The 16,884-nt window shown below is 40.8% G+C and overlaps 1 protein-coding gene across 2 annotated transcripts in view; it reads left to right on the forward strand.

The window, feature by feature from the left end:
• AZI2 (5-azacytidine induced 2) overlaps positions 1 to 16,884 on the forward strand; it is a 45,641-nt gene that overhangs the window by 18,877 nt on the left and 9,880 nt on the right. For both annotated transcript variants that reach the window (XM_084619483.1, XM_084619482.1), the window contains exons 5-6: positions 4,095 to 4,231; positions 12,310 to 12,371. In XM_084619483.1, coding sequence (XP_084475609.1) covers positions 4,095 to 4,231; positions 12,310 to 12,371 — 199 coding nt within the window. The remainder of the gene's footprint in view (positions 1 to 4,094; positions 4,232 to 12,309; positions 12,372 to 16,884) is intronic.

Raw genomic sequence — 16,884 nt, forward strand, 5'->3', positions numbered from 1 at the left:
TACACATAGCCTGGATATGAAGATCTGGAGATGGGTCAGAGTCAAAGATGACTTCCAAGTTCAGGCCTGAATGGTGATAGTGTTGTCCTGAATGATCAAGAAAGAAGGTAGCAGGGAGTCTGCTTTTTTATGTGGGGATTGGAGAGACTAACCTATGTTTTAGTCTTGCTGAGCTTGAGCTGATGGTTAGACCTCCACAACGAGATTTCAGGCCAAGATTTTTATTTTGATAACAAGGAGGCAGGTCTGGAATAGAGGTAAATCTGTGAATCGTCTGCATAGAGATGGTAGTTGAATTTGTGTTGGTGGATGAGATTACCCTAAAGATAAGGTGGAGAAGGGAGACCAAGGACAGAGCCCTGTGGAACCCCCACAAAGTGTTGGTGGATGGATGAGGAGGATCCACTGAAGGAACAATTAGAGAGGTAGGAAGAGACCAGGAGAGGACAACCTCACAGAAGCTAAAGGAGGGCAAGATTTCAAGAAGAGCATGGTCAATGGTATCAAAGGCACTCACAGGTCAAAGAGAATGAGGATGGAGTGCTGCTTCTGAGACTTGGCAAGGAAGAGGATATTAGAGATGTTGGTTTCAGGGGAGTGGGGTAGAAGCGTAAAGGGTTGAAAGCTGGATTGGAGAAAGTCTAGGATGGAATTGGAGGAGAGGAATTCCAGACAGCAGTGGTAAAACATAGTGGTAGTTGGAGAGGCAAGTGGAGTCAAAGGTGGGATTTTTAAGGTTGGAGGGACAAATGTGTGCTTGTATTATGAGGGGAAAGAGCCAGAAGAAGTTGAGAAGAGTATAGGAGGGGATAAGAGCAGAAGGGAGAGGGTCACTGGGGGAAGTGGTTGGGTTAGAGGAGAGAAGATGAGAATCTTCTGCATTTGACTGCTGAAGTAGAGAGCTGTAGGAGGCGAAGGGGAGGGGAAAGGCTACATTATATTTTGTCAGTTTTCTCTTGAAAGAAATTTGTGAGATCTTGTGCAGAGGAAGAAGTGGAGGCTGGTGGAAGGAAGGATTTGAGGAGTGAGTCAAAGCTATCTGAGAATGTGGGCATGGGATTCAGTTAAGTTGGAGAGGTAGAGTTGTTTCGTTAGGAATATGGGAGAACTAAAAGGAGAGATTGAATTTGTACAGGAGGAAGTCAACCTGGTGATGGCATTTATTCCAGATATGGTTTGCAGCAGGAGGAGGAGGTGGATGTTGGGGGTAAGCCTTGCCAGGCTGGACTTTGATGTGAAAGAGGGGCAAAAAACATAAAGGTGGAGGAGAGCAATGCTTGGAGAGAAACAACCATGTCCATGGAAGAAAGGAAGAAAAGGGCTGTGTGGATGAGAAGTTGGCGATATAGAAAGATGTATCCTGTTCAAACATTTGAAAGGCTTATGGTAGAACTTCAGAATTAAGAACACCTCAAGAATGGAGGCTGTCCGTAACTCTCAACAAAGCGCAGTTCGGGCTCCAGGTCCAGCAGCTGACACTCCAGGCCAGGCTTCGTAAACAGCTGAGCTCCCTACTCAGCCCCTGGCATGAGTATGCAAGCTTGTCCACCTCCCGGCAGGGGTGGGGGGTGGGTGGGTGTGTGTGTGAAAACAGCGCCTCCCCCTCCCGGCCGGAGATGGGAGGGGTGAAAGCTGCGCAGATCCCCAACCCTGCTCCTATTCTGCTGATTCTGGCTGCCTTGGGCTGGCAGTCCCAGTGTCTTCACCTCCTAGCTAACTGTAAGTGGCTACCCTGCGTGTGGGGGTAGGGTGGGTACAGGCAGCCCAGATGTGCCTACCTCTAAGATGCAATAAAGTCACAGTACTGGTTGTTTTTTTTGGGGGGGGGGGGGTCCTCTGCTGCTACCTGATTGGTTACTTTCAGTTTCATATGGTGTCTGGTTGACTGGTCAATCTGTAACTTTGGTGTTTGTATCTTTGAGGTTCTACTGTATATCAAAGTACAAATGGTATATATATATATATATATATATATATATATATATATATATATATATATATATAATATGAAATGAGGGAATGCTCCATTCTTCCATATTTGAATCATGCTCCCTTCTATGGAGAATCAAAAACATTTTGGAGTATTTTTTTTAAGTGGTGCTTAGGATGGGATTTCAACTATAATTCCCTAAGAGAGATGTTTACGAAAGCCATATCTATATTTATGGGGACTATAGCAGCATAGCTACGGTGCCATAGCTATGCTGGCATAACACCAGAATAAAGACACCACCTACAACAACAGGAGGGGTTTTTCTATTGCTACAGAAACACCACCTCCCTGACTAATGGTAGCAAGGTTGAGGGAGGTATTCTTCTATTGACCTAGCTGCAGCTACACTGGGGGTTAGGTAGCCATAGCTATGTCAGTCAGTGTTTCAAGTGTAGAATGGGTCTCAATGTGGATTATTTTTATATTGCACTGTAACAGGGTTCACTCCTTGTGGCTCATCTGGGGAGTAGCTCCCCACTGACTGGACGGATGCTCCCTCTTGCAGTGGCTCAGCCCATTGACCCTTCAGGACTCTACGTAGTTGTTAGGTACTTTTGTGACTTGGCCCTGCAGACAAGTCACTATAGTCCTTCCCTTCCAGGATATGTCAGTCTCTCAGGACTAGCTGTCCCTCTGCCATTGTGGGCAGTACTCCATTCTCCGTCCATACACAGTGCCACTTGCACAGTGGCTGGAAGGGGAACCTGGGTCCACCATCTACTCTAGGTTCCATCCCAGGGACTTGATAAGGGTCCACAATTATGGTCTGCGTACCCCCAGATCTGTTTCCTACTTCCCTGGACTCTGACCTACTATCCTCTGGCACCTCTGGGTTTACCACCTGTCTGAGCTTCCTCCATTCCCAGGCCTCCTCTTGCCAGACCCTATCATCTCCAACACACCTCTCTCTTATCAGGGAGTGACCGCAGACTGCTTCCCACTGCAGCCTTCTCCTGGTTTCTGCTTCTGAAGCCCTGTCTGTTCCTGCCTGGGTGAACTTCATCCTTAATTAAGCATCGTTGATCCCTGTCTCCCCCTCAGGAGCAACCTACTGTAGCTAATTGGCCCATCTAGCCTGCCTTAACCCCTTTTGGACTGGTGTGCAGTGAACATCCTATCACATACGCTGTATGATAATTAATTTAAAAACTAAATCATTCAATTTATCTTGAGTTTGGATCAGTGTTAACTTATTCAGATAGCTAATCTTGCAGTGAGAGCCTGTATGCTATGGAAAACTTTTTTTTTCCCCACCTCCTACATTGATATTAGGATGATCTCTACTTGGGATAAAAAAGCCTTACATATTAGTCTTATTTGTATGTCTAGGCCACCTCTGGATATTTGTTTGCTTGTTTTTCTAAATAAGAGGCAACTATGACTCGGGGTTCTTTAGCTAACCTTATTGCATGGTAGTTTATTGTGCACTTCTATTTGAAACTTCCTGTTAGGCATAATTAGGAAAAACTTCTAGTAAACCTAGCTTGAGAAAAAGGAGCAATATTTTACTATGCATGCAAGTTGGGCATGCATCAGCTTGAGTAGCTCTACATCTGGATCTGATCACTTCCCCGTATTAAATCTGTTTTCAGGTGTTTGTGGTGTGGTGTTTTTTTTCCCCTTCCTTCAATCCTGTTTTTGTATTGAGGCATTTTACGATATGCTTTGTAGAACTTAGCCCCGTTTTTCTTTTACATATGTTCATTAAAGGGACAATCTATTTTTTGAGTTTTCCTCTGTCAACAAGTTTCTGTTAGCTCTCTTGATAAATAACCATTGGGAAACCTATTGCTTTCACTTCCTGAATGTGATCTTTGTACAAGGAAGACTAGTTTTTAAAAAAAAAAAAAGTGCTTAGGAAAGGAGATCTGAAATATTGGATGGTAAGTAACTCCATATTACATATATTTGACAATGTCTTGCTTTATTAAAAATAGTGATACTAAATATTTTTAAATTAACTTTATTGATTAAAACAAACTGAATCTGAGTCCTTTTTATTTTGTCTGGTACAGATACTCATCATGAGCCATGACATGATGTCTAACTCTGAAACCTTATAATGGGAGTGGAAATCAGTCTGTTGCTTATCTTTTTGTAGTGATGAGGAATCTAAACTCTACTCCATCTAGCTGGGAAATAGAGAAGCTGAATAGTGACCTGAAAGTGCACAGTCTGGAACAGGAGCTAGAAAAGCTGAAAAAAGAATGCAACGGTCTCAGAAAAGAACTGCAGAAGGTACTGTTGAATTATGGAATTGAAACATTAATAGACTTGTGAAATTAAAATGAATATATAATATTGAACTTTGACATTTACCCCAATTCTTTTGTTCACATGAAGAAAAAAAAATTATATATGAAAGAGTTGCATATTTACAATATATATAACTGAAAAATGAAAACCTTTTTCTTCATAGTAAAACTAATTCTCTTCCCATGAAATTATTTATCTCTTGTAAATAATACTCAATTATGTGCAGGGCTGGTAGGACTGCCAGTTGTTAAGGTTGCCCAAAACCTGATTATAAGACCCTGTTTTAGTTGCTTATAATTTTGACAAACCTCAATCATATGAGCTGAAATTTTCCACGCCCAGTATCTGCCTCAGGTTGCGGGCTTTTTTTTTAAACTTCATCCAGTACAGGTCAGTTGTTTCAGACAACAAAGCTAGAGAAGAATGTTTTTTTCCCCATCTTTAAAACAAAACACAAAAACTGATGACTTTTATTTGAACATTTCTATCATCCACATGCTTAATGTAAGGACTTGAAACTTGGCAGAGCAGTGGCCTTGTATCGGGGATGTGTTGTGCTGTTCCTATAAAAATCCACCCAAATAAGCTTCAGAGCCTTTGAAATATTGCAGTTTGCACTTGCTCGTAGAGACTGTGATGTTGCACTCCATATGCTTTATTAAAATATGCGTATAAATGTGACTATAATGTAACTAGAATATGCTTTAGGCCAGTAGTTCTCAAACTTTTGTACTGGTGACCCCTTTCACCTAGCAAGTTTGAGTGCGGACCCCCCCCCCCTATAAATTAAAAACACTTTTAAAAATATATTTAACACCATTAGAAATGTTGGGTGCAAAGCAGGGTTTAGGGTGGAGGCTGACCGTTCATGACACCCTCCCACCCCAATGTAATAACCCCTGAGGGGTCCCAACTCTCAGTTTGAGAAACTCTGCTTTAGGCAAAAGGCCTCTTTTAAGGTATTACAAAGCTTATAATCTTCTAAGTGTGTTCATCCTATTTGTATGCATGTATCTTTCTTGTATCTGAAGCTAGAAATATGAAGTATAACTCTGAGGTCCTTTTGTAATTATGCAAAGTGTGGGCCATTAATGGTGGCTTAGAATCTTGATGGCTCCCATTGACTAGGACAGTTGGTTGTGAATGGGTTTATTTACCTGCAAGCCTTCCTGTGGGCAATGAAGAATGAGGTCTCACAGCACATGTGACCATGTCACATGATACTGGAATCCATCTTAAATCTGGTCCTCTTCCATTTAGAAGGAGGGGTGGGGACCTAGAGAGACAAAAGATTCCCACCTTGTGCTAAAACTATAAAAGGGGGTGGAACAGAACAAAGGGGGTGGCCAGTCATGAGAGCACCCCTGCTTTCCACCTAAAATGTCTGCTGGAACTATCAAGGACTGTACCAGGGGAAAGGATTGGGCCCAGACTAGGAGGGAGTCTAGTCTGTGAAAGCAGCTTATTGGAACATCTGAGGGTGAGATTTTACTTGAAAACAGTTTCTTAACATATTAGGCTTAGACTTGCATATTTTTGCTTTATTTTGCTTTGTGACTTACTTTGCTCTGTCTGTTATTACTTGGAACCACTTAAATCCTACTTTTTATACTTAAAAGTGATTTTATTATTAGTAAACCCAGAGTAAGTGATTAATACCTGGGAAAGCAAACAGCTGTGCATATCTCTCTATCAGTGTTATAGAGGGTGGACAATTTATGAGTTTACCCTGTATAGGCTTTATACAAAATAAAATGATTTATTTGGGGTTTGGATCCCATTGGTAACTGGGTGTCTGGGTGCTGGAGATAGGTGACCTGCTGAGCGGTTTTTGATTAAAGTCTGCAGCTTTAGGGGTGTGGACCAGACCTGAGTCTGTGTTGCAGCAGGCTAGCATGTCTGGCCCAACAAGGCAGGGTTCTGGAGTCCCAAGCTGGCAGGGAAAACTGGCTCAGAGGTAACTTCAGCACATCAGGTGACTGTCCCAAGGTGTTCTCTGTGACTGAACCTGTCGGAAACTTCTGAAGATTTATTAGCAGCAAAATTCCCAAAGATTCTGATTGCACTGGGCATGCCTGAGTGTCTCTCAGCTCCTGGTGCTGACCAGACTGTGTGTGCACAGTTCCCTCAGAACTACTGAGCATGCATCAACCCAGAGCTAAAGGGGTAAAGCTAGACTTTCCTTAAGGTAGCTGCACCCACATGCTCTCGGCCTGGTGGGTCCGGGACTTGAACTCTGAGACCAGGAGCCTGTTTCTCCTGTGTTCTCAATTACCCTTTTTGGCATGTATGCAGACTGAAGTAGGAAACCACCTGATTCTTATGCAGAGGGGACAAACACTAGACCAAGGGGGCAGGAAAGGGGCAAATTGGGAAAAGGAGTCTGGTGAAACTGAGACTAGAGGCTGATGAGGGAAATGAGGTGTGTGAAGTGGGATACAGTTGGCATGAGGAGGAACACTGGAATTGAATGAGGCACTGGTAATGAGGGGGGAGATTGGGACTCTCTGGGCAAAGAGACTGGAACAAGAAGCCAGGGAAGGGGAGAGACTAGGACATGGAGATAGGGAGGCTATTGTGGGAGACTGAGAATGGATGAGGAGACTGAGACTGGGAACCAGTGGAGGGAGACAGATTGAATGAGGAGCTGGGATGGGGGGGGAACTGGGACTGGCAGTGCAAGGAGATTGGGATTGAGATTAGAAGCTAGAATAGTGGAGACTGGGACACGGTATTCAAGGAAAATGGGACTGGGACAAAGAGCCAGAAATGGGAAAGAGAGAGGGAGAAGATGGGTCAGAAGGTTTTATGGTTGGGGGACCTGGCAGAAGTCTGCCTACTAGAGCCTGCTCCTCTCCAGAGCCTGGAAAGAAACCCAGGATTTTTATCATTTCTCTGCTCTTCTGTTGGCAAATATCTGTGAAATCCACTGGCAAAATGCGTGTTTCATCCCCATCTAGTGCTGGTCCAGAGAGGTTGTCGACTTATTACTGCTATCGGTTACTGTGATAGTTCGAGGCAGAGGCTGTGCAGTGAATCTAAAGGTTCCAACCCTGCTGATGAATCATGTAGATGTTAATATGATGCCACAAAATAGAATGTCTTTTCATTTGCTATTTTAACAACCCAAGTGACAAACTCAAACTACTTTAAGAACTTTATTAAGGTTGCAAAGTTAAGCGCTCAAAAAGTTAGGAAATGCCAGAATTAAGATTGCTTGTGCAGCCTTAATTTGGCCCCTTCTATGTATGAATTACGATAGTCCTTAATTACAAGATGCTTTACCTTCCCTCCTGCCCCCCCACAGGACCCCTGCTTCATTTAGTACACAGAATGTAGCTGCTCTGTGGATGAATCAAAGCTGTGCAGTAAAAGAAGCTGTTGTCTGTAGGACCCCTGCTTCACAGAATTTGCAAAGTATATAGTGTATGAGGCAGGGATTGCAGGAAGAGAAAGGACAGCCTCATGGTTAAGGAAGTAAAATACTTTTATTGCATGACCCTATACCCAGTTTTACTGCACACCATTCAAACTCTGCTCTGAAGACAGAATTATTAATTTCCTTAAGGGCTTGTCTATGGCGGTGGTTTTAAAACTGCAGGTCGCGATCCAGTAATACATTGCGGAATGTAAGGCGCTGGTTTGCAGCGGCTCTGGTCAGCACAGCTGACCGGGCCGTTAAAAGTCCCGTAGGCGGTGTTGCCCGGCTAAGGCAGGCTAGTCCCTACCTGTTCTGACACCATGCTGTGCCCCAGAAATGGACAGCAGTAGGTCTGACTCCTAGGTGGGGGGGAGCCACGGGGCTCTGCATGCTGCCCCCACCCCGAGCACAGTCTCCCAGCCAATGGGAACTGCGGGGCGGGGGAGGGGGTGCCTAAGGGCAAGGGCCACATGGAGCCACTTGCACACCTCTGCCTAGGAGCTGTAGCTGCTGCTGGCTGCTTCTGGGGCACAGCACTGTCTGCGGTGCCAGGTCAGGCAAAAAGCCTGCCTCTGCACCCCTGCTGTGCTGCTGACCGGGAGCTGCCCGAGGTAAGCCTGCACCTGCACCCCAATCCCCAGCCCTGAGCCTGCCCCAAACCCTAGAGCCCGTTCCTACACTCCAACCCTCATACCCAGCTCCATTGGGTTGAGGGCATCGATTTTCTTCAACTGGGTCGCCAGAAAAAAAAAGTTTGAAAACCACTGGTCTATGGTATTTATCACTATTGTATCTGAGTTTTTCACAAATATGAATTTATCTTCACAACATCCCTGTATAGTGAGGGGATGGTGGTATCTCTAGTTCACATGTGGGAAGTTGAGACAAAGTAAGGTCAAAATTTTCCACTAATTTGGGGTTCTAATTTGAGATGCCAAGGGCTGATACTTTTTTCCAAAGTACTTAACGTTATTTAGCATTTTATATATCCAAAGCACTGTTCCTATCAACTTCGGTTGCAGTTGTGCATGTTCATCACACTTTAGCAAATCAGACCCTGGAGTCTCAAGTTTTCCTCCCTAAAAATGAGGAACACAGTTAGTGGCCACCTGTGGAAAGCATGGTTTAAGTGACTTTTTCCTAGCATTACATAGGAACTCTGTGGCAAAGGCAAGGATAGAATCCACTTCTCCAGGACAGCATTCAACTGCCTTAACCAAGAGACAGTTTTTTCTCTTCCTGCAGTCCCCTGCCTCATTCACTGTACTGCTTCCCATAGACAGGGTTCCCATAGACAACAGTCTCCTTCACCATACAACCCATAGTCATCCACAGGCAGGGTCTCTGTGGAAAAGATACTAAGTGATTATGTAATTAAAGACCGTATCATGACACGTAAGCATAAGGAGGCTGAATTAAGATTGCATAGGCAGTCTTAATTCTGCTGTTTCCTAACTTTTGAGAGCTTGATTTTTGCAACCTTGAATGTTCTTTTAATGTAGTTTTTTGTGCATAATGCACTATATTTATTAAAAAGTTTGTTTTATACAGTTCTGTATATTTACAATCTCTTGGAGTAAGACCAATTTCTTGTCCTGAACTACTTATATCAGACATGTGCACATCCAGCAAAGGGGGGGACAGCAAGCATAATTTCTTAACTATTACCTTCAGTACAGGCTTGCTGTTATCTTAATGTTCTTTTCCTTGAAGATGACTCCAGAAATGCAGTCCTGTTAATGAAATGAGAAAGCAGCTTGTGCATCTTAAAGGAAAGAAGTTTACGTCACCTTAACTTCCATCTGTATTGTGCCTCATTTTAGGTCTTGGGTTGAAAGCTACGACTTTCCAGTATCTTTTTTTATACAGGACTGTATTAGAAATATCTGTGGAACTAATGGTAATATTTAGACCTTGTTTTTATGCCTGGCCATCCCAGAAACAGCCAAAGGGCGCTGAAGCTTTAGTTGATCTCATCAGGAAAGTATCATGAAGCATTCAATTCCTTGTAACAATTTTTCATACTCTTAATACCTTCCTCTTAGGAGGGCTGAAAGACCACTTTGAGGTTTTTCTCCAGAATTAAGACCAGAGCCCAGAATCTGATTTCTTTTGGTGTTGTGAGAGCACAATTATTAATTATTACTTTTAACATTTGCTGTAGGTGTATTAAGGTACTCTTTGTCTTGGTCTTTAAAACTTAGCTCATGTGGAAGGGATGTGGTTGCTTCTGCACAGTTTTTTATACCTGTTCATAAAGACGCTATTTTGTAGCACACTGCAGTCATGAGTGAGCTCTCAAATTTAAGCTACTGATCTGCTAAATGCAGCTATATGCTGCAGATATTAAATTAAAATGCATCTACAATTTTAAAAAAGAAGGAAAACAAAGAGGCAGATGAAATGATTTGACTTTTTTCCTTAAAACAGAGGATATGCTATCTTTGTGAGTAGAGTGAGTTCTTTGTTTTTCTAGTATTTATTAACACTATTAAGTTCGCCGTAGCTGTTAACAAAAAAATGAATGCTGAATCTTTAAGATACACACCATAAATACTGGCTATCAGTCTTTGGGGACTTTGTTGGGCAGCCTGATCAACTGATTGCTGTCATCAGTCACCTTTGTGCAAATATGACATGATTTAATGTTTTAAGAGCGTTTGAGCTCTTCTTACTGAAAGTTTTATTTCTTCAGTATCTACATGCTGATATATATTTTGTCCACTAGATGGTGCTAAAGGGAATCGATTATCTTGAATTTAGTGTTTATTCACCATTAACTTTCCTCTCCGTAGCAGGTGCTTCTTGTTTTTTGTTTATACCTAGTTATTGTAAGTGCCTTTTCTGACTAACTTCATAAATTTTAAAGAATTAAAAAAATTGCAAACAAAATCAAGTGTTTTGTTCTCAAAAAATTTTGGAGATATTTAGTTTGAATAATGTCTGTTCACATATGGGGATTTATTGCTTGTGTGATGCATGCTGGGAGATCCAACAGACTTAAGGGGTAAGTTCGGTGCACCATCTACACAAAACTCTGAATCAATAATTGTTATAGTAACTTGTCTTGAAGAAGAAATACAAGAAACTACTTCTTCCCCTCAAATCCACTAACAGATCAAGATGGGAAGCCCATATGAACAAGATTTTAAACTAGTGTACACTAATTTACAGTAGCTGCTTTTATAGCACAGAAACTGAATATCTTGCACATGAGCAGTAAAGCTTTGGAGGAAGAGGAAAATGACATTGTATTAAGAAATCCCACAGCGTTCTCAATATTTCAACTGGCAAAGACCAATTTAGCAAACATAGTTTAAAACCTAGAATTAAAGAGAAATGGCTGCTATCATGACATTCTGGTTGTCTTTTCTATATTTTTAGTATTCAGTATATTTAGTATTTAGATTTTCTTGTTTCAGTTTTGCATGGTAGGTGTATGGGATATTCATCCTGCATCAACTAAAAGCTATGCTAATAATAGACAGGTTTCAGAGCAACAGCTGTGTTAGTCTGTATTTGCAAAAAGAAAAGGCGTACTTGTGGCACCTTAGAGACTAACCAATTTATTTGAGCATGGTTAGTCTCTAAGGTGCCACAAGTACTCCTTTTCTTTTTGCTAATAATAGTGGGTCCAGTTAAAGCCACAGTGATAATTGATGGCATGTTTACCAGAATCTAATATACATTTTTTTGCTCTTCTAATTCTAGATTAGATTTAATAATTAACTAAAATTTAAATGCTGATTTTAATGCCACTGTGAGTAGGGTATCCTACTTTTACAAAACTGCTATAAGCAAAAAACAGTTCCTTAAAAAATTAAGGCCCTGATACTGTAAACACTACAGCAAGTACATTATCTTCTGCAACATTTTATTTTAAATGTATTTTATTTTTAAAAAATTTGTCACACAAAAACAAAATTGCTTCAGTGTTAATAGAAAAAAGTCCTCTAGACTTTTTAAAATTAGTTATTGTGAACTTTTTATACAGAAGCCAGAATTTTCAAATCTAGATGTCCAAAGATAAACCAATACTTAGGTACCTAAAGGTGGGATTTTTCCAAAGTGCATAGGTAACACGGGAGTACAAATCCCATTTACTTTAATCTACAAAAACTGATGGAGTATTGCCTGGTTGAAACGCTTGAGTTTACATGCCTTGTGGAAGCTGGATATATTTAAAAGTGGTGTCTGCAAGTATAGCCCAGACTATTTAGTTACCAATTTTGTGGTTGGTTTGTTCTCACAGATATAATGTTAATGAGGCCCGGATTTGCCTTTTTCTGTATAGATGAGCATTTTGTGTGAGCCTTCTTACTAGAAAATCTCTAGACCCCATAACTGAATGTTTCAGAAAGTGCAGGGATAGTATTGTTGCATTTCACTCATTTTCTCAACACAGTTGATCTTCTCGTTCACACATTAATTCAGGTAGCCACAATTTATGTAGGAAACTTGTGAATTTTTACAAATTTTTCTATTGTAAAATGGCACATCAATCTCTTCTTCCCTTCCCAATGTACATCAACTAATGAAACTGAAGACCCACATGCTCAGAAGATTAGATTTTTGTTACAAAGGTCTTGGACACTAAATAGAAGTAACTGTTTGCTTGCTTTTTTTTTTTTCTTTTCAGGACCAGGGTCAGGAATTAAATCTGTTAAATGGAGACCTCCTCCAAAAAGAAAATATTCAGAGGTATGAAGATTTGTGGTTCTCCTATGTTTCATTTTGTTAGTGTTGAGTTAGAAATGATGCATTGAGCTGGTGTGGCAGATGGTTCTGTGCATGAACTTATTTGAATAATATGCTAACTCAACCAAGGTAGCTTGCTATATAAATAGTTATCAACTCACATGCACTTAATATTTAATACAATTTATTATTTTTATTCATGTTGATAAACTAGGATGAAAGTTAAATCTACTTATGTGAACTCTAAGACAGAGAAGACACTGTCTAAATCTTCTGGATTTTTTCCAGATCACACAAGTTTAATAGGCAGTTAAAATAAATAAATAAAGTTTACTACAGTCAAGGATGAAAGCACTCTAGAATCAGGAAGAGAAATGGATGTGTCTCAAAGAGGTGGGTTAGTACAAATTAGAGATCCAACACCCAAAAGTAAACTGAGTAGACAGACATTCAAGATGAAAAGTTGATTTGAGGAAGTAGAGGATTGGATAAGAATATAATGTGAGAGGGATAGTGTAGCAAGTCTATGGAGTTTTGTGCAAACGTGTATTGTGTTTTGAGTTTGCTTTGGTAGTGGCTTCAAGGGTAAATGTTGTGGAGGATGGGATGTATGGTTCTGCTTTCTACATCTTAATAGTATATCTGGATTCCTTTTAAGTTTAGTGACCAGGAGTTTCGATTCCTTTTTGTACACTGTTGAGTAGCCAACATGGAACACGCTCATGGAGTGAGTTGGCCCTTTTAAATCCGGTGGGCCCAGCTCTGCCTTTGTCTGGTTTCTTCTGAATCATAGGACTGAGATGTGCTCGGGTGAAGCATCTGATTCGAGGAAGCATGTGACCAGGAAGGGTTGGATGCATAGGCTAGAAGAAGAGCTTGCTAGAAAAGACTGTCTTCTTAGACTGAGAGACACCAGGATTGGGAAAAGTTCTGGGTGAGGCCCTTGACTGTGATCAGATAAAAGGCTTGTGAAGGGCTTATCCAGAAGAGGAGTGGGGAATGTGCCTGAGTCGGGGTGGAGGGACAGATGTGGACAGAGGGCGCAAGGACACATGGGAATGCAGGGACATATAAGGACAGGGGCAGATGTGCCTGACTGAATGGGAGAGGCTAGGGGTCAGCTAGGGTCTTCATGCAGAAAGCTTTCTAACAATCCTTCCCCACTGCCCACCCCACAAAAAACCCTGTTCCATACTTTTCACACCCATACCCAACAACCCTCCAAGTTCATACCCAGGCTCCTTCCCAGCAATTACTTCCCTCTCCCTTAGCTCCTCTGTTACCCCTGACTCCCGCAAGCCTTTGCGCTGCTTCTGAGGAATGTGGGCAATATGGTTCTGTATTGTACTTTAAATGAATTATTACTCAGAGTTCTGTATTAATACGCCTAGTAAGGAATCTATTTCTCAAAAAACATTTCCTGAATCTTTTGTTGTCTGTATTGTTAGACATACTTGCTGACAGGTATTTTTAAATAAATGACAAAAAATAATTGAAACTGGTGTGATTATATTGTGTTGTTTTGACAAATTCTGCAAATTTTATTTTAAAATATTTTTGTTGCAGAATTAATTTTTTGGTGCAGAATTCCCCCATGTATAGACATAGATGCTAGGACAAGGGAAGCCAACAGTGTTACAGATGTGATCAAGTCAAGAAAAAGGAATTCCGTAGAGGCAAGATGGCAGTAAAGACGAATTCTGGAGATAGCAATAGTGACTTGGAGATGAGGGAAAAGGTCTTGTGTCAGGGATGATGCCAAGATTTCTGGGCTTGGGAGCAATGTTTCCTTTTAATTAAGGAGAATAATAGTGGAGTCACAAAATGGGATTAGGGCTTTGTCTAGAAGTACTTAAGTTTTTGGTTTATTCAGTTGTAGTTAGAAGACGTTCAAGACAAGCAGATGTGAGATGACATTGGAATATGAGTCAACACCCATAACTACATGAAGCCACATATAAGTGGTGGTGAAGGTAGACAATAAAGTATCAAGGAATCAGCTGTGGGGTGCTTTATTATGGAAGGTGCAAAGTCTCCACCAGAAACCTTAAAAGGAGTGGTTGGAAAAGGAGCATTCAAAACAGGAGATGAGCATGCTAGAGAACTTAGCTGCTTGTTCAGTGCCATTGAAAAGGATAATGAACAACACCTGAAAAACCACAATGATCTCAAGGTGAGAAAAGGAATCTGTGATCAGAGATAAGAGTAAACTAAATGCTTCTAGTGGTGATATCAATTATGTGCAAAATACTGTTGTCTAAGCAAGTTATGTAAACGAAAACATCAGCCAGAACTGAGCATATTGTGGAGCAACAATAGCTACCCCCATCAACCACCATAACCTGCCACTTGATCTTAATCTCCATAGTTTTATTTAAAGGTAAAACGCTTTTGAGCAAAATAAATAAGTCTCATGCAGCACCCTTAAGGCCAGAGTTTTACATCTGGAAGTTCTCAAATCTTTTAACACTAGTCAAGCGAAGTATGTAGAAGATTCTTGGGTAGCTAGACTCCAACGTAATATAGGGTTTAAAAGATGAACACCTTGTATCATTCCAGGAAGGAGATGAAGCCAGCAAAAATTCATGGATCACAATGTAGTGATGGTGACCTGTTCCACTTAAGTATGTGGCCCACTGGAGTTTGCATTGGCTGAAGCTTAACTGACCTTTGTGGCTTGCCCCTCCATAGTGCATTGCAACCTGTAGATAACAAGGGCATAAGACATCAACTAAAATAGTTCCTGGCTTTCCTATTAACTCTTCTCCAACTTCCCAGAGATATTCACAGACGCTAGAAGAGGCTTGAAGGGTAAAAGGAATTTTCAGCTGCTAACAGGAAGGAGTTGAGTCCTGCTAGTAGTATTGGAGCTTTTGAAGACCTCAAAGGTTTTCGGTCAGTACTGCAGAAACAGCTGTTTGTGAATGTGCTCCCAGCTGCAATTTACCCTTTTCTCAAATAATGTATAACACTGACAAATCTTCAAGCTGACATCATAGAAGATGGAAGCAGAAGTGGAGAATGCAGTGACCCAGCCTAACCTTGCTTCCACTGGTCTGTGCTGTGCTGCGCTGCCTACCTTCAACAAACAAGAAATAAGAAGATGTTACAAATTATTCCTTCTATTCACTTGACTAAAACACATAGTAGTCCTCTTGAAAAGTGTTGGCAAATCAAATAACTGCTTTTCCTGTTGGAATAGCCCCAAAACATCTTTGCTCTGTAATCATGTGTGTATTGTAATCTGATACATTGTTATCCTGCTTGACTACAGGGAGTGCAGTATGGGGGAGAGTTGAAAAATACTTCTGAAAATGCCCTTTAAAAAAAAAATATTTGGGTTTAAAGGAATGTAGTGGTTATACCGATAAATTTGTGAGCTTATTTGTACCTCTCATCCTGACATAGGCAAATTGTGTACTTACGTAGTTTTCCACAAGAGGGGAGAATAGTACTTACTAATAAGAAATTGTCATAGATCATATTGCGTTGTCTTGGTTAGCCTGTTGAGAAGGACACACGTTTTAAAGAATGAGTAGTGTTACCAGCGTTCTTTTCACTTACTCAATAGTATTTTTATTATGACTATAATATAGGGCAGGCTATATCCGAACTACTGCTACTCACCTTTGTCACACAGCAGACAGGTTTTTGTTGTTGTTTGTTTTTTGTCTTGTAGTTCCAATTGCAGCAGGATAGTCAGTCTTGCATGTCTGACAGCACAAGTGTTCTCAAGATAAAGTAGTTATCTGTTCTTCAGTCTAGTAGAGTAAATTTTTTTTAAAAAGCAGCTTCCAGGTAGCAGCCCTCCGCAGGAATTGGCACATGTACAGTGTGGTTTTATATTGTAATTAACTATTTGTAATGCATATTAATGTACAGAACTGTACAGAGCAGTCTTTTCACACCCTTAGATAGGTTCCTGTGTGAAACATTTACTATAGCAAACTACCTTATTGTTTACTGGGGGAGGGCATATGCCCTTAACTCATTTTTTGTGAAGTAATTATTTCACACTTGTCAACTGCTTGTAAAATCTCTATGATTGTAATATATCTGTTTTGCAAATCCAGTTTCCTGAAGACTTAAACAGTTATGTTGGTGCTAAGAGCTTTCCAAGTAGTATCTGTAAAAGGATTGTATAGTGGTGGATGATTTTATTGGTGAGAGGAATATTTTAGTAAAATAAGCTGTAGTATTTCACAAATGTTTGCAGTAAACATATTTCTTAAAATGTTGCAGTAGAGGGATGTATGTGTAGTGAGTGGATCAGATGTTTTTATGCTAACTCAGTGGTTCTCAAACGTTTGTACTTTCACAGCAAGCACTTGTTCCGCAAGCCTCTGAGTTCAATCCCCCCTCCTTATAAGTTAAATTATTTATATATATATATTTATATATATATATATATATATATATATAAAAACAGTATTATAAATGCTGGTGGTCAAGCAGTGTTTGGGGTGGAGGCTGACCGCTTGCAACTCCCCCCACCCCATGTAATAACCTTGTGAAC

The sequence above is a fragment of the Lepidochelys olivacea genome (genome assembly GCF_965140295.1).
Source record: "Lepidochelys olivacea isolate rLepOli2 genome assembly, chromosome: 2".
NCBI lineage: Eukaryota > Metazoa > Chordata > Testudines > Cheloniidae > Lepidochelys > Lepidochelys olivacea.